Consider the following 27,745-nt stretch of genomic DNA (forward strand, 5'->3'; position numbering starts at 1 on the left):
GTTAATGGGAGGGATCTATTGTTGCTAGAGGAGGCTTTATTGTTACTGGCTACAAGAGACCAATTTTATTGCTTTTCTTGTTATCATTAAAATTCCATACAAACTACTTACCACCACAAAATTATACTTGGTTCTGTATTCTCTAAAAGGGCAGTCATGGGAGATAGGTAGGAGGGTGCTCGGAGGTGGGTAGAGGTGAAGAAAAGGGGAGATTTAGAAAGGGGGAGTTACTGCACCTATTCTCTGAGAAAAAAAAAAAAAAAGCCCTGTCACTATGTACCAAAGGCCTAATGGTGATCTCCAGAGTCAGGGATAGCTGACATCCGTCGCTGTAGAGTGAGCATGGTGGGTCTGAAGACAGATGGAGTGATGTGCAGCAGACACTTTGTGAATGCAAAAGAGATCTATTTTCTCTTAATAGAATGGTGGGAGAGAGGGTCAGGGCCAGGACACCCTTCAGTAAATGCAATGATAATTGGCAGACTCCGAGTCTTCTAGAGACATCTACTATAGGTAGACAGTTATACAGGGGGAGGTCTCCAGCCGGATACCACTTCTGTATAGGTAGGACCGCTGTCTCCTATGGCAACAATCTTGTAACAGTCACTAACAGAAGTTTTATTTAACTATTGGCAACACAGAATATTTATTCTCTTACACTGCAGTCTCTCCCTGTAGACTTTTACTCACTGAGCTCCCAGTCTTTAACTAGACTTACAGATCCAATCGCCACTGAACCTCCTGAGCTCTTCTAACCTTCTGACTGAGTATCTTCCTCAAGCATAACCCTTGCTTCCCTGCTGGGTCCCTAGCTTGGCACTTACGGATACTCCTTAAGCGTCACCCCACTGGCCTGCTCGGTCTATGGCTTGGCACACAAGGCTGCTCTGCAAGTGCCACCTCCGCTGGCTGGGTCCCTGGCTTTACACCTGCTGAAGTCCCCCCCCCCCGGTTTCTGAGAATCCTACTCTGGTAGGATTCTCACTATGGTCCCTGGTTATACGGTGGTTGGTACCTTAGTGGCAACAGCTTCCCTTCTACCTCTGACCCCAACAGCCCCTCCCCCCCAGCAAGCTGCAGTTCCAACCTTACGCTGCTCTCTTGATTCTGGATAGGCCCGCAGACAGCCTAGTAGCCGGATAGGCCTCAGGCTCTGGCCTAGCAGCACAACACACGTCCACACAGACAGCCGTCCAGGTGGCACAAAACACCAATCACCTGACTCCACCACAATATATAGGCTCTCCCAGCAGGCTAAGGGATTTAAGAAAACCCCTGCCCATTGGCTGAGATCTAATGTCACCAAACACCCGGCCACCTAGTGACAGAAGAAAGAAATGCAGCAACTCCAGACTTAGGGTGAAATCAATTGATCCCTAACAACTGACCAAGGAAACTATACCCGGCAGGTAAATTTAGGAGCAACGCTGCCTAAACATCAGGGTGCTACATTAAAATATATTGCCGTGATATTGTCAGCCAGAACAAGATGTAAGCTGACCATAGATTGTTTGAATTTCGGACAATTCAGTAGGGATCGGCCGAGATTCTAACCATCTATAGGCAGTGACTGACCATCTCACTGCGGCTTTATTACTAATGCAGGATTCTGACTATAATCTTCAATGTATTTGTACTGCGAGACCCCTCGTTTGAGACTGCAAGCTTTGTGTCTATACCTATTTAAACTTCCATCGGAAGGACCAGGTTGTTTGATCTTCCCCCGCTGGGCCAAAAATACTCCAGGAGTGCAGGCTGAATACACACCATCCACTGACAAGGCCATTTTTTTACTCTTGCTGCAAAATTTACATTTTTTGTTTCAATTGCAGTGCCAGTTACCTCGTTTAGAATATAAATCATATATCATATCCATGCCTTTACGGACCTTGCTTTGTGCACTAGTCCAAATCATTTGGTGGAGGGGTAATTATGGTGTGGGGTTGTTTTTCAGGGATTGGGCTTAGCCCCTTAGTTCCAATGAAGGAAACTCTTAAGTCATCAGCAGACCAAGAAATTTTGGACGATTTAATGGTCCCAACTTTTTTGGAACAGTTTGGAGATGGTCCTTCCTATTCTAACACGACTGAACACCGGTGCACAAAGCAAGGTCCATAAAGACATGGATGAGTAGGTTTGGGGTGTATTAATTTGACTGGTCAATACAGAGTCCTGACTTCAACCCAATAGAACACCTTTGGGTATATTGTAGCAGGGGGGGCCGGTGAAACAAGGTAAAATGACAGGAAAAGTAATTGGTGGGATATATGTTCCTCCACGGATTCTTAGATTTACTATCTAAGGTAATACCAGCAAAGACTTCAGGGTAAAGAAGGATAGTTCTTTACCCTGTGTTGTTAAAGTCTGTTCCGGGGCTGGTTTTATTGAGAGTCTGATAGAGCTCTGGGGAACAGACTCCCAAGTCCGTGGACTGCAGTTTTATGTTTTCCTTTCAGGTCTTGATTTAGGGCCGGTTCACACAGCGAGGCGCGGCGAGGCGTCTCCAACTTACCTCGCCGCGACCTGCGGGGAGCTCAGCGGCGACTTGCAGAGGACTTCTGTATAGAAGTCAATGCAAGTCGCCCCCGAAGTCGCCCCGAAGTAGTACAGGAACCTTTTTTCTGAGTCGGAGCGACTCGAGTCGCTCCTCTCAGAACGGTTCCATAGTACTGAATGGGGGCGACTTGCGGGAGCGAGGCGAGGCGAGCCGTGTCGCCTCGCCTCGCCTCGCTGTGTGAACCGGCCCTAAGGCTGCTGGTCCTAACTCTCAGGGAGAGAGTGTGTGTCTCCATGTGAGGAGGCAACTAGGAGCATAGCTGCTTGTTTTCCCTAACTTTGGATGCAAAGTGTTTTTGTTTTGAAGGACATTTACTACATAACCAAGGACTGGTCAGACTATGGACACAGTAAGGCTGGGTAGAGCAGAAGTTTATTTTCGTTTGATTGATGGCAAGATGCCCTTTTTCTTCCGTTTGGAAATATCCTGTGCATTAAACATGGTGTTTTCCTAAAGAGATTGTGAGTTTGTCCCTGCCTTGAATCTGATGCCATGCGATTGGTGGCTTGAAGCGGGCACAAGACCCAGAGACTATACTCTTGCAGTGGCATTTTTGAAAAATAAAATAAATAAATAAAATAAGAGCCAATGCTCTTAATTCACTGGTACCAGTAAACTGATAAAAGAATGGAGGAACTAATCAAACAGCTGGTACAAGAATGCATAGACCAACAAAAAACTAACGGCTTGTTGATAACTACTACCCAAGCGGCCAAGCAGGAACAGAAGGAGTTCAATAAGCTCATACAGAGTAAGGTACAGTCCCTGATTAACAAAGTCCTACGTGTGGACAATGCAATTGGCTGAGGCCCTTGTCCCCTTTTTGACTGGAGACCCACAGAAGGCCTATTATGATCTAAATGCTGCTGAGGCCCGGCAGTATGAAACTCTGAAAACGTAGATTCTGGCCCGCCTTGGCGTAACAATGACTGTGAGAGCTCAACGTGTCCATGCTTGGCAATTTAAGGTGGACCAACCTGCAAGGTCCCAGATGTACGACCTCATTCACCTCACACGGCTGTGGTTACAGCCAGAGGTCATCTCCCCAGCCCAAATCTTGGAGAGAGTCGTAGGAGACCGCTTTGTGAGAGCCCTCCCAACCCCTATACAGCAGTTTGCCGGGAGAGCTGATCCTACAAATGCCAATGAATTGGTGGCCCTCGTGGAGTGGTACTTGTGTACTGAGGATTTTCTTCAGGGTGTAGTACCCACAGCATCCTTCTCCAAGAGACAGAAGCTCAACAACCTGGGAAAATGCGAGCCTGCCCAAAAGGTGGGGGAAAAGGGGTATATATATATATATATATATATATATATATATATATATATATATATATATATATATATATATATACACATACATACATACATACATACACACATATACATGTACACACATTTTTTTATATATATTTTTTTTTTTACCCCTGATGAAAGGATTTTGAACCTGAAACGAAACACGTTGGGTACCACTAAGATGTACCACTTGGACGTATTAGTACTATCAGACATTGGAGTGTATATACACACACACCTTTATATTTCATTTGCAACATATCATTTTATGTGTAATCGTGCTATTGTCAGTGTTTGTTTTATAAATCATCATGTGAAGATGATTTTTTTTTGCATAGTCTGTCTTATGTTTAATAAATCCATATTTTTTTAACCAATTTATTAGTGTCTTTGCCAATTTATAGTCCCACTTTTTTCATGGGGGGTACAAACTAAGTTTTCGATGTCTAGGAGACTGAAAAATGAAGACCACATTGTGGGCTGGAGCGGTTTCTTCTTTAGCGTTAAAAGCAGTATTAACCACTTCCCAACCAGCGCACACACATTTACATCAGCAGAATGGCATGGACAGGCAAATGGGCGTACAGGTATGTCCCTTTAAACTTGCAGCCCTGCCATTGCGTGAGCGCGCCATCGGGACCTTCGTGAGTCTGATCGCAGGTCCCGCGGACACTATCGCCACGGGGATATCCACGATCGTCTCACAGGGAGGAAGAACGGGGAGATGCTAAAGTAAGCAAGCATCTCTCCATTCTGCCTAGCAACAGGGACACTGAGATCTCTGCTCCCTGTGATTGGAGCAGAGATCAGTGATGTGTACAACACAGCCACGCCCCCAGGACACACTTAAGCCCTACACTGTCACCTAGTTATCCCCTTCACTGCCAGTGTCATTTACACAGGAATCAGTGCATTTTTTATAGCACCGATTGCTGTATAAATGACAAGGATCCCAAAAATGTGTCAAAAATGTCCAACGTGTCCGCCATAAAGTCACAGTCACAATAAAAAAAAAAAAAAAAAGAAGAAGTTAAAAAGTAAAAAAAAATTATTATTAATAAAAATGCCATAAAACTATCCCATATTTTGTAAACACTATAACTTTCGCACAAACCAACCAATAAACGCTTATTGCGATTTTTTTAACCAAAAATATCTAGAATAATATGTATCGGCCGAAACTGAGGAAAAAAAAAAAAAATTATACATTTTTGGGGGATATTTATTATAGCAAAACGTAAAAAATAATGTGTTTTCTTCAAAATTGTCGCTCTTTGTTTATAGTGCAAAAAAAAAAAAACCTGCAAGGGTGATCAAATACCACCAAAAGAAAGCTCTATTTGTGGGAAAAAAGGACGTCAATTTTGATTGGGAGCCACGTCGCACGACCGCGCAACTGTCAGTTAAAGTGACGCAGTGCCGAATCGCAAAAAGTGGTCTGTTCTCAAGCCAGAAAAATGGTCCGGTATGAAAGTGGTTAAATAATCTTGAAAGCAATCATTATTTAGCAACGTAAAGTGATATTAAAGGCTTGTTTAAAAAAAAATAAACATGTCATACTTACTTGCTCTGTGTAATGGTTTTGCACAGAGCAGCACTGATCCTCCTCTTACTCTTCATACTGGGCATGCTCTGTCACTCCCGGAAACCTGCCCAGCACTTGCTAATCCACTTGAACCCACCGACGCCTGCAAGTTTCGAGGGAAGAAAAAAAAAAAAAGGAAGGGGAATAACGGGAATAAAAATACAAGTTGTCACTTTTATAACATATTAACTATCCTGGGGGGGGGGGGGGGGGGGGGACTCTGGGGTGGAGCTAATAACAGGTATGCTGCCATGGAGGCACCAAGAAAAAACACTGCCCAAAAAAAAGCTCTATTTGTGTGAAAACAAGTTATGTAAAATGTAATTTGCATACAGAGTTGCATGACCGAGTCATGAAGTAGGTAAAACAGGGGTCTCAGCTATTGCGAAACTACAAGTCCGGTGAGGCATTGCAAGGCTGACAGTTACAAGCATGACTCCCACAAGACTTTCGCAACAGCTGGAGGGTCGACAGTTTGAGACCCCTGGGGTTAAACCTTCTGGAGGTCAAGTGATTAAAGCGGAAATAAAAACTCCTATCCTTTTCAACCATAGAAGCTGCCATTTCTTGATTCCAGCTTTTTCATCTGACAGTTTGGTTGAGAGTACCAGCAAATGTTACAGTTAACATTGCCGGCATGCCAGGAATGTAACTGTTTTTTAAACCATTGAATCGATGGGTTCATTTCCTTTTTATAAAAGCACCTGACAGGTCCTTCTATGTTTTGGGGACTTTATCAGTGCAATCTTGTGCGGAGTTCCCCCAATTTACCCACTGTGGACATTATGAGGAGTTTCCACTCTCTTTCTGTTTTTTTTTTTTTTTTGTTAATGTAGCGGATGACATTTTGGACAAAGTGTCATGCAGATGAAAATTTAGTTTGTGCCTCAGAACGGTAGGGGTTCTGAGGGTCAATTATGTAGGTTGACCTTGACATCAGTCTGGCTGGGCCATGTTAGAAGTTCTGCCTGGTCATGTGTACAGTGACAGGCCAGAATCAGGCCTGGTTGGACGTTTTGAGTGTCAGCCTTCTTGGAGCCAATCAGCCGGAGTGCCGGCCCCGCTGGGCAGTCTGGGAAGGGGTACTTAAGATGTGTGGGTCACGTGTTCAACAGAGGAGTTCATGAGGCCCATGTGGTCTGTTCTTGTTCCAGGACCGGGGTAGCCCCGTGAGGGGTCCCGGGCACGGGGTGTTCCACATCCCGCAACATGTTCCTGTTAGATGCCCCAATAGACCCGTCTGGTCTGGGGTAGGGAACAGTCTGTTTCCGAGTCTCGGAACCGGCTGATCTGAGCCGCAGTAACTGAGGGAGGATTCAAGGTGTCCGGGTGTGCTCTCGACTTGGAGGGGCACCACAGCTCGTGGAAGTGACCGTGGGAGGACTCTTCGGAGGATGGCCAACAAGCTGGCATCCTAATAAGTGCCTGGTTACTGAGTTGGGAAGGACATTGACGAATCCACGCTTTTTCCAGTACTATTAAGGAGACAGAGAACGTTCCAGGTACTGAAGAAAAACTTTCCTGTTGACCCTTAGTTACAATTTGTACACCTTCATAGGATTGTTTCAAATTTGAGTCAACGTGCTGACTGCCATGATCTCTGGCTAGAGATCGGTTCAGCCTTGCAGTACCCAGCTGCGAATGGCTACTCTCTGGGTGGAAGTAGAGACTTTGTTAGATCTGCAGTTCAAGGTGCCCGAGTTCTTCACCCCGTGCCCTCTGTTCCCATGAGAGACTGTGTTATTGGATGTTATCATTGCAAAATAAAACCTTTCAAAAAAGGACTTGATTTGTGTCAGCGTTCAAGTTGTTGGGTATCAACACTGGGAACCCCTAGACGTGAAAGGACAAGCCAAGCAGAGGTAACCGGTAAGCCCAGTTAATTAAGGCCGCCCTACAAAAGGGTTATGGCCGCTACATTAATATTACAGAAAGATAACAGGAGAAGCCAGAACACACAAAGTTGGGCAGGGACACCCAAATACTCCAGGTGATCAGGAACAGAAATCTGAAGTATGGCAGTCTACTTTAACCACTTAAGGAGCGCCGCATGGCAATGTACGTCAGCAGAATGGCATGTACAGGCACAAGCACGTACATGTACGTGCTTGCCTTCCAGTGGGTGGGGGGTCCGATCAGACCCCCTCCCGCTAGATGCGGCGGTCCATTTTGCTTCAGGAGCGATCCGGGATGAGGGGATGGCCCTTGGTTTTTGGCCATCCCCTCTCGATCGCTCCTGGCGAATAAGAAGCTTCCCCCGCTGTGTATTGTAAACACAGGTAGGGAGGAAGTGATATCATTCTCCTTGGGGCGGTCTTTTTGACCGGACTGCGAGGAGAACACAGAAAGTAAGTGCACCAAACACTACACTGACAAGTAGGTATACATAAGCACACAAATCCCCTCCCCGATCCCCCCCCTCCCAGTCACAATGTCACTTGATTGCAGTGATCATTAATTTACTGATCACTGCATTTAGTGTCAGTTGTGACAGTAAAAACTGTCAGGGCAGTTAGTGTTAGGTCCAGGGTAGCCCCCTACCCCCCCCAATAAAGGTTTAACCCCCTGATTGCCCCTAGAGTTAACCCTTTCACCCCCTTTTTGCCAGTGTCACTAAGCAATCATTTTTCTGATCGCTGCATTAGTGTCAGTAGTGCCGCTAGGTAGCTAGTTATTTTTTTAGGTTCACCGCCAGGTACCCCAATATACTACCCAATAATGGTTTTAACCCCCTGATTGCCCCTAGTTAACCCTTTCACCCCCTTTTGCCAGTGTCACTAAGCAATCGTTTTTCTGATCGCTGCATTAGTGTCACTGGTGGCGCTAGGAAGCTAGTTATTCTTTTAGGTTCACCGCCAGGTTTTTATAGCACTAGGTATCCCCATATACTACCCAATAACGGTTTTAACCCCCTGATTGCCCCTAGTTAACCCTTTCACCAGCGATCACTGTATAAGTGCCACTGGTGACGCTGGTTAGCCAGTTAGTTATTTAGTTTCCCCGTCAGGTTTTTATATAGCGTTAGGGACCCCCATATACTACCTAATAAAAGGATTTTAACCCCCTGATTGCCCCTAGTTAACCCTTTCACCAGTGATCACCGTATAAGTGTTACAGGTGACTCTGGTTAGTAAGTTTGCTTTTTATAGCATCAGGGCACCCACCATTTATTACCCAATAAAGGTTTAACCCCCTGATCACCCGGCGGGTGATATCAATTAGGTTTTAGGGTCAGGGTCTGCGTCGCCCCAGGCAGCGCTAGGTTAGTGCCAGTACCGCTAACACCCACGCGCAAAGCATAAACCTCCCGTAGTGGTATAGAATCTGAACAGATCAATATCTGATCTGATCAGATCTATACTAGCGTCCCCAGCAGTTTAGGGTTCCAAAAAAATGCATTGTTAGCGGGATAAGCCCAGATACCTGCTAGCACCTGCGTTTTGCCCCTCCGCCCAGCCCACCCAAGTGCAGCATCGATCGATCACTGTCACTTATAAAACACTAAACGCATAACTGCAGCGTTCGCAGAGTCAGGCCTGATCCCTGCGATCGCCAATATTTTTTTTTGGTAGCGTTTTATATTTAAATCCTGAAGGCAGTGCTTGGTTTTCGGGGTCCCGTACGTGGCTAGGCTCCCAAAAAGTCCCCCACACGTGGTATCCCCGTACGCGGGAGAAGCAGCAGAATTTATTTTGGGGTGTAATTTCATTTATGCTCATAGCATGTGTGAGCAATATATCATTTAGTGACAACTTTGTGCAAAAAATAAAAAAATAAATTGTAAAATTCCTGCAACTTGTGGCAAAATATAAATATTTCATGGACTCAACATGCCTCTCAGTAAATAGCTTTGGGTGTCTACTTTTCAAAATGGGGTAATTTGGGGTGGGGGGGGGGGTTGTGCCATTTTGGCATTTTATGGCCTTCGAAACTGTGATAGGTAGTGAGGAGTGAAATCAAAAATTTGCACCCTTAGAAATCCTGAAGGCAGTGATTGGTTTTCGGGGTGCTGTACGCGGCTAGACATATGTGGTATCCCTGTACTCAAGAGAAGCAGCAGAATATATTTTGGGGTGCAATTCCACATATAACTATGGCATGTGGGAGCAATATATCATTAATGACAACTTTTTGTAAACTTTTTTTTTTTGTGTCATTATTCAATCACTTGGGACAAAAAACTAAAAATAAATATTCAATGGGCTCAACATGCCCTTCAGCAATTTCCATGGGGTGTCTACTTTCAAAAATGGGGTCATTTGGGGGGGGGGGGGGGGTTTGTACTGCCCTGCCATTTTAGCACCTCAAGAAATGAGATAGGCCGTCATAAATTAAAAGCTGTGTAAATTCCAGAAAATGTACTCTAGTTTGTAGACGCTATAACTTTTGTGCAAACCAATAAATATACGCTTATTGACATTTTTTTTACTGAAGACATGTGGCTGAATACATTTTGGCCTAAATGTATGACTAAAATTTAGTTCATTCAATTTTTCTTATAACAAAAAGTAGAAAATATGTTTTTTTTTTTTTAAATGTCAGTCTTTTTTCCTTTTAGATCGTAAAAAATAAATAAATATCGCAGAGGAAATCAAATACCATCAAAAGAAAGCTCTATTTGTGGGAAGTAAAGGACGCAAATTTCGTTTGGGTACAACATTGCATGACCGCGCAATTATCAGTTAAAGCAGTGCAGTGCAAAATTATAAAAAGACCTCTGGTCCTTAGGCTGACAATTGGTCCGGGGCTGAAGTGGTTAAAAGGTGCCCTTATTTATATGACAAGATTGTGGTCTCTGTATAATTATTCTGTGGAATGATCATTCCGTAAACCCACAATCCCATACTGGGGGGGGGTTTGCTTGCTTATGTCCTGTGTAGACCTCGATGGCACTGGCCTTATCCCAAATGTACAACCATAAATGGGTGAGAAAAAGATTTAGAGGGACCACCCAAGATGTGAACCATGCATGAGCAGGCTAATTGTACCAGAGCTGATTGATCAATCAACTTGGGTACAACCAGCCTGTTGGATTTTTCCATGCAATTATTAACAATGTCTATAGCCACTAGTAATAATTACTGTGCGTTCTCCTGGTTGGGATGTCTTCCCCTCCCATCCCCACTGGGAAAACACAATGGCTCCATGGAAGGGTTTCCTCCCCATCAGCACTGACTGTGTCAATGGGGAAATTGAGCGATTTTCTTTCTTGCAACCCTAATCTATAGCCAGCTTTACAGCATGTCTATGTGAATCTTAAAGGATTACCGTAAGTAGCCTATTCATGTAAAAAGGAGTTTATTTTGTTTATATTTTGTGCAGAATCTCAATATGATGGCATGCATGCTTTCGATTCATGGTTGGTGGGAATTTTCATACTGTGGATGTAACAACAGAAGAGTGACATTGAGTAAGGTTGTGTTTATAGGTTACCATACTGTTGTAGGTTGCTTGATATGAGAATTGTTCCCATATGGGCACTTAAAAAGTAAAATGTTTGGGACCCAAGTCAGACAGTATCTCAGCTTGTTATTATAAACAGCTGGAATTGAATGACTGGTAGATTGCACGGTCTCTGAAATCAATGGCATTAAATGTTCCTACCATTAAGGAAAAATTCCAACTGAAAAAAGTCATATTTAAAACTAAGCAATAAGTAGTTACCAGGAATCCTCATTTACATTAAAATTCCATTCCATTTGAAGTAAATTTGTGCCCCATAACATTTTTAAAATTTAAATTTGCATTCCTAACAGCAGACACCACATTTTGCCTGCTTTCATTATGCAAAAATATTCTCTGATATAGTCTCACATAGGGCCGTCTTTAAGGTAGGGCAAAAGGGGGCAGCTGCCCTGGGCCCTGTCATTGTTGTGGGGCCCAAACCAGCTGCCTCATACTTGCCAACTATCCCAGTTTAAATTTCCTCGCCCCTTGAGGTTTTAGTCCTGTGCTGTGTCCTGATATCTCAGTGTAAAGTTCTGTTACTAATACTGCCCAGTTCTGCCCCATTGTTGTGTACAGGTGACTCACCTTCAAACCCTGTGTTTACATGTAAATAGCAGCTGCATTCATATGTAAATAGAGGTAGTATTCATATGCATATTATGCCCCTATGAGGCCGTATCCACCATCACCTATACTGAATGCTGCCCACTGGGAGACAAAGGGACATGCTTGAAAGTCCTGCTTACAACTGTGGTCATTAAGCCTATAGAAGGTGGGTGCAAAGATGAGCAAAGGAGGCAGGTAGAGTAAGCCCCTGTACACACCGTCGGAGATTTCAACAACCTTGTCCATCGGATCTTGTCCGAAACTGTTGCATACACACGGTCGGACTAAGTTGTCGAAAAATCCAATCTTTCAGAACGTGATGACGTAATTTCGTTACGATGGGACTACATTCAGGCTAGTAGCCAATAGCTTTGATGTAGGAATTTGATCTGAGCATGCGTGGCACTTGGTCCGATCAAAATTCGCTACACATGATCGGAGTATGTCCGATCGAACCAGTTGGTCGGGAAATATTTCCGACATGTTGGAAAATTGAGTCGACGGATATTCCGACGGAATCAGTCGGATGCATACCACACACAGTCGGATTATCCGACGACACGGTCCGATAGGACACATTCCGACGGATTCTACGACCGTGTGTACAAGGGCTTAAAGGGGAGGGAGACTGGAGTGGAGAGGATGGGGGGGTTGGGGTGCAGGGTTTTAGGATGCAAATGTGTACTGACAGGGTGGATAAAGATAGTACGTCTTGTGTAGGGTAGCCCATAATGTTCAATGGGCTGCTCTATGCGTTACAAATGTGGAAGAAAGTCCCAAACCCTTTTTCAAAATCACACGGTGCCAATGCTTATGTCAGCAGATGCGTGAGGGTGTCATTAACAATTGATGGCACTGCTGTGTATCTGCTAAAGGGCACCACATTTCTGTGGTGCCAGGAAAGCGTTTTTTGCATACGTTCCCGACACACAAATGTGAACGCAGGCTAAATGTCTCAGTTACATTGGTGATCAGTGTAAATCTTCTCATTACATTGGGTCTTGTGTGAATGAAAGGATTCTACACCTAGTGACTAGTGTTAATATTCCCCTTACATTGGTGGTCAGTGTAAATCCCTCCTTACATTGGTAGTTACTGTGAATGCTTATATTGGTAGTCAGTGCAACCCCCCCCCCCCCCCCCCCATTACATTGGTGGCAGGGTTGAAACTCCTCTTTATATTGGTATTCAGTATTAAAAAATAAATAAATCCCAGGAGTCATAGGAGTTTTCAGTCTATTAATGAGTCCCCACAACTACCCAGTCCATGGTGTGCAGGCAGTGAGGAGATGATGTGCTGTTACTTCTAGCAACCAATCAAAAAGCAGAAATCATGTGCTGTAACTTCTAGAAACTAATCAGTGAGCCGTAATGTGTTCTGTAACCTCTAGCAACCAGTCAGTAAATGGTAATGATACACTGTAACCTCTGGCAACCAACCGCAATTTCTGCCTCATCTGATTCAGTAAACCGATTTTGAGTCTAGCTCCTATTTATTGTATGTCTCAGAGCAGGTGGAGAGTGAAACTGCATGGAGGAGGGGGCCCACAAATTTTTTTTTCCCAGGGTCCAATCAATATTAAAGACGCCTCTGGTCTCATATAGTCTGACTTTAGGGCTAAACTCCCCCACTGTTAGCTACATGATAAACCAGACTTTAGGTTTTATTTTCAAGTGACCCTGTAGCCAGACTGTGGACATTTAAGTATTTACATGGTCCTAACAAACAATAAATGAGCTTCAAAAACTAGCCCTCACTGCAGTGGCATAACTAAAACCTTCAAGGCTCAGGTGCAAGAAACCATGAAGGGCCCCCCTGAGTCTGGTGGCAGAACGCCAGGAGTGGTTGAAAAGGCGACCTTTGCGACTCCCCCTGGTAGTTCTGCCCCTGATGTCAGTTTTTTTTGTGGAGCCCCCATGGGGGGGGGGGGGGGGGCTTTGATAAAATACAAGGGGCCCAAACCAGCCTTTCAACCAGGATGCCTTGGCAAAATGCCTAAAAAATTGCCCCAAAATTGTATCCAATCCAGTGGGTGGATGAAGCCTGCCTTTTAGTTACACAAAACCATGGGTTTTCATTGTACACCAATACAACCTTCTAACGAAGAATTACATCAGTTGATAAGGAGGATGTCAGCTGCTTGCATATCATCCTTGTTTGACCCTCCCCTGCCTTTCTACATCTGCCTTTGGGGTCAAGTTAGCTGATGTGGAAAAGCAGAGGGAGAAGAGAAACATTGGAATACTGGTCAGTACCAGTTTGCAAGTCTATTTGCTTTAGAAGAATAAATCACCTCTAACGTTGGGTGTCCTATGTGTATTGATGTTGCTGCATTATGTAAAACTTAGAATAGTCTTGACATTTTAAAATGGGGTGCCATTTAGAATGGACTGTCCATTATTTTGGAGGGTGCCTCAAGATTGTCCATAAGTTTAAAGGGTGCCTCGACTGAAAAACATCTAAAAACAGACCTCTGATGTTGGAGGACACATCCCTCAATATTTTGCTCTGCAGCCTGAGCTGTGCTGAATGAATAGCTCTGTACAAAGCTTCCTGTTCATTCACAAAATGAAGAATAGTAAACTGTGTTTACTATGTTTCAGTCATAAATGGACAGTCAGTGATCGATAAGGATCACAGACTTTCAAGTCAGAAAAGGAACATACATTTACCGGCCCCTTCCGTGCTCTCCAACCTGATAGATGGAGGATGAGGGGTTCAGCAAGGAGCACGGGGGGCTGGAGAGCATACAGTGTGCAGTAGACAGAAGCTAAATAGGAGGAGCAGCAGGGGCAGCTACAAATAGAGAAGCCAATCTCTCCATTTGCCTCCTTCAGCCACTGAAGGAATGCTTCTCCTCCTCTCCCTCCTGCAGGCATTCAGCATCTGCAGGAGGAAAATGGAGAGGTTGGTTCCTCTATATGCAGCTGCTCATGCCACTCCTATCCAGGCTTCAGGGGGGCTGCATGGGTCCCCTGCAGCATGGGGCGAGATCGCAACTGCGACCCCTGTAGGTACGCCCCTGCCTCACTGACCACTGTAGCTGCAAGTACTATAGAACAATTCATCCTGAAATTTCATAGTAGAAGCATTCAAGCTATTTCTGTCCTCATCTCTCAGCTATCTCTGCTCCCACCTTCTAGCAATGACCTTCCTGCCTTCTACTCTCTAATATGAATAAACAGCAGGGTAAGGTGAGGAGAGAGCAACTTCAACAACTGCTGTGCTTCTGCTGTGAACTTTGAGGATGAAGTTTGTTTGTTTTTTGAATTGCTGGCTGCTGCTAATTGCAGTTTTCTGTAATATGTGCAGAGGAACTCATCTGAACATCAAGCCATTGCTATTGTAGGATGGAAATTGGAGTGGCAGAAAGAAAGGGAGCCATGTGATTGACATACTTCCTATCTTTTTGCTGCTTCCCTCTGTAGATCTAAGTAAGTATATCATTTCATGACCTTGTGCTAGAGGTTTAGCACAGAACAAAAAAAGATCAGGCAGAGTGCCAGTGTAAAGCACCCATATTATATAAGATTGGTTGTGCATTCTTTTTTTTTTGTTTGTTTTATTAACCCAAGTACTTCTAATATTCTCTCATCCAATATAGGGAACATAATGGGTCTAGACTCCAAGCAGGTGGCGCTGTTGGTGTTGCTGGTGGCCTCAGTAATATCGGTGGTAATTGCGCTAATTCTGAGTTTGGTGAAGAGCAGCGATGTCCCACTTCCTCCTGGAACCAAGGTAATACCCGACAGTGTTTTCTGCGGTGATGGCACTATGTATCGCTCACATGACCTGGTGACATGTTATAGAGTGCCTGTCATAAGAGAAACATTTAAGCTTCTATTCTGAAAAAAGTTGCCTGGCAGCCACCCTATCATGGAAGAAAATTCAGATCAGCACATCTGCCTTCACTGATTGCATACTTGCTGCTGGTCTGTGATACAGTTCTAAGAGAAGAAGGTGAGCAATGTTAGGCCATGTTTTTCTTCCATGGCAGGTGTTTTTTAAAAAGGGGGCATATCAAGAGAGAAATATGGAAGCTGCCATTGCTGAGTTGTTTTTTTTATTTTCAGATGTTAGATGACTCTCAAATGAATGAAAGAAGGATTAGGATGACAGCCCCTATTACGACATCTTCCATATTTCTGTTAAGATGGGTTCTTTTTAAAAGGGGCTCATATACAAGCCAACTATCACAAAGATTATGTATGTTTTATAATCTTGTATCTAAGTGGTCCCATAAAAAGTCACAAAGGATGCCAGACAACTGGATCAAAAGTTGAAGTGGCTATAAACCCTTACATATATCCAGTGAAGTGGTTGGCCTCAGGTGATAGAGATGAAGCAAAAATTCTCCTACATAAGTACCTGTTTATTTGCAGTCTTCTCTTCAGCCGTTCAAAGTGCAGAATTTATAAAGCTTGTCTGAGCTGTCAGGAAAAAGAGGGCGGAGGGACTGAAGTTACACTCTGCAGAGCTCAGTGAGGAGTCAGAAAACTGATTGGAGGGGAGGGGAGGGGGAGGGACCCTCTCCACACAGCACACAGTAAATCAGCTGGAGCTCCCTCCCCGTCACCTTTTTTCTCTTGGCGTCAGAAAAACCTGGCAGAAGGGATTCATGCTGATAGCAGAGGAACCAGGCAACAGACTGGATGACACTTAGAGCTCTGGATTGAGACACACTATAGAAGAAAATGCTTTTCTCATATTTCATGATGTCTGAGGTTTACAACCACTTTAAAGAAGACATAAACGCTGCACTCCTTATTGCAATTTTTATCTAATATGATATGAAAATGAATTTGCAATTCTTGTATAGTATAATTGTATACATAATCACGGTTTACGTACGTTTTTTTTGTTTTGTTTACAAACTACTAAAAACAGTAAAAAAAAATTCTTCAGGGATTTGGCAGCGCCATCTTGAGTACTGTTTCTGACTGATCTTTGGACATCATTTCTGCCCTTCCTTGATTACTTTGCTATAATCTCATGCACGTGCAATCATTTATTATCCAAGCCTCTTTCACAAGATGATTGCCGCTATAGGAGTCAGTTTACCAGGGTGGTTTACTCCCCCTGTAAACGTCACACATTCATAAGGGGAGAATCAGAAAGACGAATGCCCAGTCTCGGGGGGAGTCAACAAAGCTGTGCCGTAGACAGCGGAGCACTCGTTAACATTATGCTGTGGATGGGGAAATGGCACACATAGTGTGCCGTGAAATCGCAGGATGGAAAGCTCATGCGCCGGTGACGCAAACAAACTTTACGGGACGGTGGACAGGAAGAAGAATTTCACAGGCACCAATCAATAGGTTTATTTATTATGAGTACAATGTGCTAAAGTTGCTTTGGAGAGTTTATAACCACTTTAAGAAACATGTAGCAACAATAAAACGGGCATGTTTTACACTATACCAATAAAAATAATACCTTTGGTTATACAAATAATTTTAAACCTTTATGGGTGTAGCAGACTAGTAACTATAACCAAAAGCAGAAATGGTTTATAGTAGCAATACACTGTCTTTCAACAGGTTTTATAAATAAAAAAAAAAATAAAAAAAAAAAAAAACATAAAACATAAAACATATGGTAATGTATCAAAACCTATTACAAATTTAAAAAAGCAAAAATTCACAAACCCACAACCACAGATTTAATGGCCCAAATAACCACGCACAGCCCACAAACATACACTGCGTTATAGACCAGAAAAGGATGCAAATGCTTGGGATTTTAATTATCCTTCCAGCACTGCAACTTGTAATCTTTGCTATTTCTCCAAGCAATGCCAAATACCATCTGTGTGAATCACTGTAGTAAGCTGGATCAATGTATGATTGCTACCGTTTTAAAAATTGTAGAATGCCAAAGACATGGTCTAGATAGAACAGTGCAGATAAAAACATGACTAAGTCAGGTGGATGGCACTGCATGTCATACTGCAGCACAACTTATTGCACTTCTGGTGAACACAAGAACGAAGTATCACTGTGACATTTAATTTATAAAATATGGTAAAAAAATAAATAAATCATGTGATGCGTTGAAACCTGTATTGCCTTCCTCCCTGCTGGGGCTTAGAATGACAACCTCCCGCACAGTAAAATGCTGCGTTTGCCATGCAAGCTAGTGTGACCCAACCCTGAAGGAGAAGTTAATGTAGAAAGTAAAGTGGGTACTGATGGCAAAGATTTACAGCAGATGGCTAAGTAATACTTTAATAGTGAGAAATTAACATCCTGCACTCACGCCTCAGATCAGCCCCAATTCCTGAAACTCCACACTTCAGATCACCCCCAATTCAAGCTCCTTCACACCTCAGATAACTGCCCCCCCTGCAAATCTGTCCCCCCACTGTACCTCTCCTGCTCATCTGCCCCATCACTATACACCCCCCTGCTTTCCTGGCCCACCTCTGAACACCCTTGTCACCCCTCCCATCCCTGTACCTCCTGCACATCAGCCCCACCAATGTACCCCCCTGCTCATCTGCCCCACCACTGTACCTCCCTGCACATCTGCTTCACCACCGTATACCCATGCTCTTCTGCCTCACTACTAAATCACCTTTTCCTCTGTCCTAACAATGAACCCATCTGCTCTTCGGCCCCACCACTGTAACCCGCTTTCTCATCTGCCCCACCAATGTACCACCTGCACATCTGTCCCACCTCTGTACCCCTCTGCTCTTCTGCTCCACCACTATTCCCCCTGCTCTCCTGTCCCACCAATACACCTCCTTTCACATCTTCCCCACTGCTCTAACGCCTGCTTTTTAACCCCAACACTGAACCCCCTGCACACCTGTCCCACCTCTGAACCCCCCCTACTCAACTGCTTCACCGCTGTACCCTCTTCTCATCAATGATATGTGTGATATGCAGAGGTGAGACACATCTACCTGTCCTGGCTCACTCATCCTGCTGATCTGCCTTTCGCATCCATCCCACATGATTGTATGGGATGTATGTGATGTCACATACAGGCATCTGGAATGGATAAGCATTGATCAGCTCAGGTCAGGGGCATTTTCCGAAAGCAGTGGGCCTTGTGTGCAGGATCATAGGTTGGGTCGCCGCAGCTGAGAAAAAAACAGTTGAGTGTGATTTTCATTGCTCTGAATACTGGCGGTGGCTTAAAGGGACACAGAGTGCAGAAGGATTCATTAGTAAGTGACACAAAGGTTCAGGAATCATTTCAACAAAGTTCCCAGAAGCTCAACAGTAATTCCACAAACTGTCACCTGATTGTGGTTTTCTCAATTATAGTGAAATCCCTTCTTTCTGAGATTGGTAGTGGCAACTAAGCAAGTCATCTTCCTCCAGATGTTGAACGGGGCTAGCAGGACTGTGATTGGCTTTAGAACTGGCCAATGACAGTCCTCCTCCTATTCCTGGAAACAGGGACTGCCCTTTAGCAGTATTGCACCCAATCTCTTCCCCATCACAAAAGCCTACTATCACAGCTACAGCAATGTTAGAGAACCAATGTTTCCCATCTTTTTCACTGTGTGGGGGCGCAGTGCCTCCTCCTCAGTGCAGGTGCGGTGTGGGGAATTTTGAAATTAGAATGCATTAGTGTCTCACTGACACTTCCCTGCCCTGCTCTGCTGATGGGGAGGCATCAGTGGTGAGGGTTGCCTACCCCTGTGATAGAGGATGTAATAATAGGAAGAACTGCAACACCCAAAAGGCAGGAAGAAACATCCAAAACTCCAAGGAGGGCAGGTACTCAATAGAGTTACTAAGCCATATATGAAGCTGTCAGGAGACATGACTGACCAGACACAACCTACAATGGAGATCAAATTTAATTGAAGTGACCCTTTAAAAGACAACACTGACAGCTTCAGAGCTTCGTTCTGATAACTGCATATACAGTGGACACAAAAAGTATGTGAACCCCTTGGAATTCATTGGTTTTCTGCGGTAATTTGCCATAAAATGTGACCTGATCCTCATCCAAGTCACAATAGACCAACATAATGTGCTTAAAAGAGAAGAAGTATGGGAGTTTTTTTTTTTTTTTTATCCCATAATCAGACTTACCTACGTGGATGCAGTATCGGTCTGATGCTGCATCTGTCCCTCCACCACCTCTTCACTGAGAGCTGAGCCACCGAACACCGCCGATGGCATCCATAGTTGCAAACATTGTAAAAAAAGGGACACTTTTGGCTGTAGGCGGGGGGGGGGGGGGGGGGGTGTCACAATTAGGGGGTGGGGCATGCATTTGTAGACGTGGCATAGGAAAAAAAAAATGTGGCACGCTGAAAAACGGCTGTGGATTATGTGAAATAGTGGGCGTGGCTTGAATGGGTGTGCCTCAAAGGGATGTGGTTATAGTCTGAGATAAATGAGGGATGAAGAGGGAAAGGGGGGAAGAGGGAAAGGGGGAAAGGGGGGGGGGGGAGGGAGGGGGATGGGGGGACAGCAGCCCCAGCTCCTACACCACAATAGCAATATGTGTATTCCAGAGTTTAACAATCAACAGATAAAGATAATCCAAACACCTGGTGTTAGAAATTCAATCATTCCGGCACCATGGTAGTTATGGTGTTAGCATGATTGAAGCGCATTATTTATATTATTACATTGTGATATAAAATTAAATCATTCAACTCATCATAATGCAGAATTAGTGGGAGCCCTGAGCGTCATCTGCCATCAGATACCATCAGGTGCCCCAGCAGATTCCATCCTTGCATCAGGTGCCCCCAGAGTGCCGCTGTCATGGTCGTCCCAGTGGTCCCATGGCATATAGGAGACCTGCCCGCAGAATCCCCTTGTTAAGAACTTGTCGGTATCCTTGGGCGCAAGTTAGCGCGAACGGACGCACGCAGGTCTACAGCGTGTCCGCTTATTCTGCTATTCGCTATCTGTTTGCCTCTGATTCCTGTTACCCGTCCTGTTCCCGACGACATTTGCTTGCTGCCTGCCACCGACCTCCGGCCCGTCTGACTACGCTTCTGCCTCTTCCTGTGTACCGTTGTTGCCCGCCTGTTACCGACCCGGCTTGTACTTGACTCTGCTGTCTGCCACCTGCTGTTCCAGCCTGACCGCCTGTGCCTGCTTCTGTCTGCCACCTGCTGTTCCAGCCTGACCGCCTGTGCCTGCTGCCGTCTGCTGTCTGCCACCTGCTGTTCCAGCCCGTCTGCCTGTGCCCGCTGTCTTCTGCATTCCTACCGGTCTGCCGGGTGTCTACTATCCAGCGCTTCTGTGGATCCTTTGCTCCTGTTGGTCCGGACCAGTCCTACACCAGCCTGGCACTTGTGCCCTCTGAACTCTTGAATTCCTGTTCCCACTTCCAAGGGTTCTCGAGCCAGAGGCTTACGAGAGGCCGCTCCCTGCATTCTGGGCTCTCATACCAGGTACGTGACAGCCGCCTTACATTAGGTGTCCCCAGCGGAGTGCCGGCTTACATCAGGTGTCCCCAGTGGAGTGCCTCAAATCAGTGCCCCCAGCGGAGTGTTGGCTGCAGTCTAGCTACATCTACTCAAGAGTGGTGACAAAGGGGGAGAGGTGTGGGGGTGGAGGCATGGTGACTTGGGGAAGGGTGGAGGCATGGTGGGGATTTGGGGGTGCAGGCATGATGGTGGCCTGGGGGATGCAGGCATGGTGTTGGCATGAGCGGGGAGGCAGACCCAGGCATGGTGTTGGCATGAGCGGGGAGGCAGACGCAGACATGGTGCTGGCATCGGGGGGGGGGGGGGGGGCAGACGCAGGCATGGTGGTGACACGGGGGAGGGGGGTGCAGGTGTGGTGATGAGGAGATGCAAGGGGGGAGCCAGGACCATCAGTGTCCCCAGCCAGCGGAGCCCTGGTCCTTCCATCAGTGTAACTGTGTCCCCGCTCAGACACACGGGGGCGGAGGGTTGGTGGCGGCAGTGGCTGGAGGCTGAACATTTCCTTGTGTTCAGTGGAGAGCGAGGAGGGGGTCACCAATCACTGTGGCCAATAGGCTTCAGTGTACAAGAGAATTTTCTATTTGTACACTGAAGAGAGAAGCCGATTTGCCTCCCCTCTCCTCTGCACTGAACACAAGGGGAAACAACACTCATGGCGGCAATGGCCAAAAACATTCCCCATTTTCCTGGGACAATAAATCAGGACAAGCTTAAATCTGGATGAGGGACCCAAAAATCGTGATTGTCCCGGGATAATCTGAACTGTTGGCAACTATGGGCATTGGTTCTCTCACCTCCCCAAGCAGAGAGTAGCTGCCTGTTAGTCAGCAGCTCTCTTGCTCTGCTCCTCCATGCTCATTGTAGCGCTAAGCTGTGGAGGGGCAGGGAGTGGCCTTCTCAGCAGCTCGCTGAGAGGCTCTGAGATACCTATCAGCACAGGCACCTGGCGGATCCAGACTCCCAGAGTCGTGATGACGCGGTGCCTGGATTGATCTTGGTGACGTCAGCACAGAGCAGACTTCAGACCGATCTCTGCTCAAAACGGGTCACAAGCGTGCAAAATGAATTGCACGCCTGTGACCATTAGGAGAAGCCCAGCCTAACAAGCTCAGGCTAAACTTCTCCTTTAAGCCGATGACACTCAAACAATTCTAATATCTTATGTCTTTATTGACCACACCCATTAACATTCACAGTGCTGAAGGAATAAAAAAGTGAACCCATAGATAGCTTTTGCTGAAGTAATTGGAGTCTAATTGGAGTCATTAGCTTAAACATCTATATTCCAATTAATGAGTATGGATGTGTGCTTTAGAGCTACTTTGATTGACAAAAGCCACTCAAACATTTTAAGACTGCTGTTCTTAATAAGCATCGGCTGTTGTGAACTATGCCTTGCAAAAAATGAGCTCTCTGAAGACATACAATCAAGAGTAGTTGATCTACATAAGGCTGGAAAGAGATACCCCCTATCAGACAAAGCATTGTATTTACTAAAACTGGAGAACACAGAATTTGGCACAGCTGTGCATCAGTGGCGGCTGGTGAAGTTTTTGGCCAGACCCCGCCTATCATGACCCCGCCCATCATTTTGGCCCCTCCCACTTCTCATAAACCACGCCCCTTATGTAATCTGAAAAAAAATTGGCGTGGGTTCCCCCCTCCGAGAGCATACCAGGCCCTTAGGTCTGGTATGGATTCCAAGGGGAACCCCCTACGCTGAAAAAAACGGCGTGGGGGTCCCCCCAGATCCACATCAAACCCTTATCCGAGCACGCTACCCGGCCGGCCAGGAAAGGGGGTGGGGATGAGCGGGCGCCCCCCCCTTCTGAGCCGTACCAGGCCGCGTGCCCTCAACATGGGGGGTGCCTTGGGGAAGGGGGGGCCGCGCGGCCCCCCCACCCCAAAGCACCTTGTCCCCATGTTGATGAGGACAAGGGCCTCTTCCCGACAACCCTGGCCGTTGGTTGTCGGGGTCTGCGGGCGGGGGGCTTATCGGAATCCGGGAGCCCCCTTTAATAAGGGGGCCCCCGGATACCGGCCCCCCACCCTATGTGAATGAGTATGGGGTACAATGTACCCCTACCCATTCACCTGTGAAAAAAAGTACAAAAAAAACACAACACAGGGTTAAAATATTTTATTGCACAGCTCCGGGGGTCTTCCGTCTTCGGGGGGTCTTCTCGCCGGACTCCTCCGCTATCTTCTTGTAGCTCTTTTGCTAGCGGATGAGCCCGGATTTCTTCCTCGCCGCCGGCCTCTTCTTCCGACTTCGGGGGTCTTGTCCCCCTCTTCGGTTCTTCTGCCGGGCCACCGCGCCTTCTTATAGCTCTTTTACAGGTCTTCTGTCGCCGCCGCCGCCGCCCGTTCTTCTTCTCCAGGAGATGTTGACTCGATGATCTCTCCGGCCGCAATGCCAGGAATTATTAAAGGGGGCTCCCGGATTCCGATAAGCCCCCCGCCCGCAGACCCCGACAACCAACGGCCAGGGTTGTCATGAAGAGGCCCTTGTCCTCATCAACATGGGGACAAGGTGCTTTGGGGTGGGGGGGGGCGCACGCCCCCCCCTCCCCCAAGGCACCCCCCCATGTTGAGGGCACGCGGCCTGGTACGGCTCAGGGGGGGGGGGCGCCCGCTCTTCCCCACCCCCTTTCCTGGCCGGCCAGGTAGCGTGCCCGGATAAAGGTCTGGTGTGGATCTGGGGGGGACCCCCACGCCGTTTTTTCGGCGTAGGGGGTTCCCCTTGGAATCCATACCAGACCTAAGGGCCTGGTATGCTCTCGGAAGGGGAACCCACGTCAAATTTTTTTTCAGAAATTTGGCGTGGAGTTCCCCCTTCAGAGCTCATTCTCTGATTGGCCACGGCAAAAGTCGCCTGGCCTGGGGAAACCTTTCTGGCTGTGAAAGCTTTTTTTCCATTCATTCAGCTAAATGCATGAACATTCTCAACAAAGTAGAAACTAGAAAGCCTTTATGCGGTGACTCACCTCCTGCCTCACTGTCTTGCAGCTCCGCTCGGGCTGAGGAACGGAGCTGCCGACGTCACTTCCGGGTTTCGTGAAGCAGCCGAAAGCGACCTGCCTATCTAAGAATGACAATGCTCCCGCCCGTAGAATCACAGTGATTTTACGGGCGGAAGCTAGTCGGCGTTCTGCAGTGCACCGCAAGGCGGGTTTTTAACCCGCAAATGAAGCGCCATGGATGCAATCTTGTGATTGCATCGACGTGGCGCTTCTCATAGTGCACTGTGACCGGCGCCACAGTACACTATGTTAAATTGTTAAATGAAATTTTTTTTTTTTTTTTAAATGTCTTAAAGGGCCCGTTTATTTTATTTTTTTTTTTTTTTTTTACACCTAGGGGGAGGGGGGGCGGCGCCCGGGCGCCCCCTATGGGCGGGCCGCCACTGCTGTGCATAGTAAACAATTGGCTTCTAGGTTTTAATTGTCAAAGCTTAATTGACCAAGCTAAAGTTTTAGGCCGATTGGTTACTATGCCCAAATGCAGCAGATTCTGTGTGCACCAGTTTTAGTAAATCTCCCCCATAGCATTTAGGCATCCATCAGTTGACGGCCAGACAAATTGTCTATAAATAGAGACATTTTTGTACCGTGGCTACTCTTCCTTGAGGTGGGTACCCAGCCAAGATGACTCCTAAAGGCACAACACAGTTCTCAGTGAGGTAAAAAACCCTTGAGTAACAGCTAAAGGCTTGAAGACATCACTGGACCTGACATCCCTGTACATGAGTCTACCATATGTATGCCTATGAAAATGCAGGGCATCCATGGCAGAGCACCACAAAGGAAGCAGATTGCCTCTGTCTCAAAAAACAAATAAAAAACACACACCACACCACATTTATTGCATGCCTGAGGCTTACCAAAGAGCACCTTGGCACACCACAAGGCTACTGGGAAAATGTTTTGTGGACTGATGAAACAAAAGTTGCATTGTTCAGGAAGAATACTCAGCATTATGTATGGCCCAAAAAAAGAAAAAAAAAAAAAAAAAAAAAAAAAAAAAGGCACAGCTAAACAACATTAATTCATCATCCCAACGGTGTATGGTGGGGGGAACATCACTATTTGGGCTTGCTTTGCTGCCTCAGGGCCTTGACACCTTGCCGTCATCACAGAAAGTGAATTTGTACGTTTACCAAACTATCCTACAAGACAATGCCATGGTGGTTGCCCGCCATCTGAAGCTTCCTAGAAGTTGGGTTTTAATGCATGACAAGGACCCTAAGCATCAAGGTAAATCCTCTGCAGACTGGCGTCAGAAAAAAAAAAAAAGCCTATTGGAGCGGCCCAGTTAGAGCCCACACCTTAACCTCATAGACATGCTGTTAAATTATCTACAGAGAGCTGTTCAAAATATGTCTGACCTGAAGCAGTTTTACAAAGAGGAATGGTCAAAAATTCCTCCTGAACATTGTGCAGGTCTGATCCAGAGCCCCCAGAAAGCTTGCTATGTTCAGTAGAGGGGAGGAGCCCAGAGTGCCAGTGGGGGAAAGAAGAAGAGGAGAAGAGAAGAGGAGGATCGGGGCTTCTCTGTGCAAAACATTTTAAACAGACCAGAGGAGTATAACGTTTGTTATTTTTTCTTTAATTCCTTTAAAAATATTGTGTGTCTATTGTTGTGACTTAGAGGAGATTACATCACATCACATTTATATTGCCAGTTTCTGCAGAAAACCAGTTAATTCCAAGGGGTTCACATACTTTCTTTTTTCCACTGTAATATATTTAAGGATAGCATTCAGTACATTATCTCCTTTTTATGTCCCATTCCTTTCATATTTACATGCAGGTCAAACTGTCCAGAAAACGTGACAGTGACAAGTGTTGGGACAAATGACACTTCCAAGGCAGCTTTTAAAGAGACCCTGTCACCAGACCATTAAAATCAATAACAATCTTGCCTTAGGCCTAATGCACAATGGGCAATTACCGCTGTTGCAAGAGACTCTGGATTTTAGGTGTGGGTGGAAGGCACAGGCGCATCCATCCAGCCCCTCTACCAGTAACCTGTAAAATTGTATATGGGGCTGGAAGTTGCTGCAGCTGGATGGTGCACTGAGTGGTACTAACATTTAGGGCAATATGTGCCCAGAGTGCAAACATCTTGTGTTCTGGGCATTCATCCCCTGGTACATACTGTCCTCCCTGTTAGTACCACTTGGGGCACTGTCAAGCTGCAGCAGCTTTCAGCATGCCATAGAATTTTTCAAGTTGCAGGCAGAGGGGCTGGACAGTGCACCTGTGCCTTCTACCCGTTGGAGTCTAATGCACTGGCATAACATGAGCATTTAACATATTTTATACATGTTATTAACCTGTAAAAGCTTTCCTTTTATAAACATGTAAAAGCCCCAAGACCGCTGCTAAGCGGCACCATCTTGTCTGTGATGTCAGGGCTATCATTCAAGTGACACTATAGTATTGACCTTTGCTACTCTTCTTGCTTTTACAAAGGTTAGGTAATCTGGTGAAGGGAGAGGTAGTGGTGTTGGGTCAGCGCAGACAGTAATTACATTATTCCCAGTAGAGAAGAGGGCTATGAGCTAAAAGAAAAATGGGGCCTTTGCTGGTGATTGCTTCTGAAGTAGTCAATTTTGCTAGCAATTACAAAAGCCCATAGCAAGTAATTAAAAACTTGTTTATGGAAAGGAAAATAAAACACTGCAAGTGAGTGTAGCACTGACCCCCGAAGGAGCTGCTGGTTTGATTTGGGCCTGCACTCTGCCAATAAACCCCACTAACTTGATTCAGTCCCCTTGACAAAGCTGTGGTGCAATACAATACAGTACAATATACCTGTATTGTCACCTCAGGATCCACTGGCTCCACCTACTGGGAGAAAACAATACTCCACACAACGAGGTATTTATCCAAGATATATTTTACTGTATATATTGGCAAACAGGTGACTATAGTAATTCTGCCATCATCCCAACATAGTGTAGCGCCGGTAGTCCTGAAGCATATGCGCTATGTTTTGTAAATTTTTTCTAAGACCGTAGTTGGGTCTTAGGGTTAAAATTATGTAAATTGTGATTCTGGCATCAGTTTGGCTGTACTGTATTGTGTTCTGCCTGATCATAGGTGCATGTATCACCTTTGACAGGCATTGGAACGCAGTCTGGATGGACGCATTGGGTATCTCTCTCTGAGCCAATCAGTGGGTGCGTTGTCTCGCTGTGTATTCCGAGAGAGGGTACTTAAGGTGCTGAGGTCACGTGGTTCTGGGTTAAGGTCCAGAAGTATGTTCTGACTCCAGGGGTTCTGGTGCTCCTGACCAGCCCCCAGAGGCCCTCGTGCCTGGGGTGCGGATCCATCCATTTACGAGTCTCGGGACTGGCTAGTCCGAGGCACAGTAACTGGAAGGAGGATTTCAAGGTGGTCCGGTGACGGGTCGGGTTTGGAGAGGCCCAGCAACTCAAAACGCAACCATATGAGGACTCTTCGGAAGAGGGCCACGCACGAGGCTGGTACTGGTACTGTAAGAAAGTTCCTAATTTCATCCTTCGGTTACACATACGTTTCTGTGCTAACTTAAAGTTCTACAATCAAATCAGTGGCAGAGACTTTGTTAATCTTAAATCACCCGTCGGCTGCTAAATCCACAAACAGGGATTTATCCGGTAGTATTCCCTGGATCATCTAAAGAGAGACATGTCAAGTGTCAGCAGTTTCCAAAAAGTACATGAGCTTTACTACCAATACCCTCTATTTCCAACTGAGAGACTGTGTTCTGTTCAACGTTTTATGCAAATAAAAATTCCTAAAAAGGGATTCAAGTGTCGGTCTCTGCAGTTATTGGGCCATCAACCTC

General features: G+C 45.8%; 1 protein-coding gene across 1 annotated transcript in view; it reads left to right on the forward strand.

The window, feature by feature from the left end:
* Positions 1 to 27,745, forward strand: part of LOC143974933 (ectonucleoside triphosphate diphosphohydrolase 8-like) — a 77,391-nt gene that overhangs the window by 5,626 nt on the left and 44,020 nt on the right. Inside the window, exon 2 of the mRNA XM_077476774.1 lies at positions 15,098 to 15,231. Within this exon, the coding sequence (XP_077332900.1) occupies positions 15,106 to 15,231 (126 nt within the window). The 5' untranslated portion in view covers positions 15,098 to 15,105. The remainder of the gene's footprint in view (positions 1 to 15,097; positions 15,232 to 27,745) is intronic.

This window comes from Lithobates pipiens, unplaced genomic scaffold (genome assembly GCF_037356315.1).
Source record: "Lithobates pipiens isolate NorthernLeopardFrog02 unplaced genomic scaffold, aLitPip1_a1.2 Scaffold_1, whole genome shotgun sequence".
In the NCBI taxonomy this organism is placed as follows: Eukaryota; Metazoa; Chordata; class Amphibia; order Anura; family Ranidae; genus Lithobates; species Lithobates pipiens.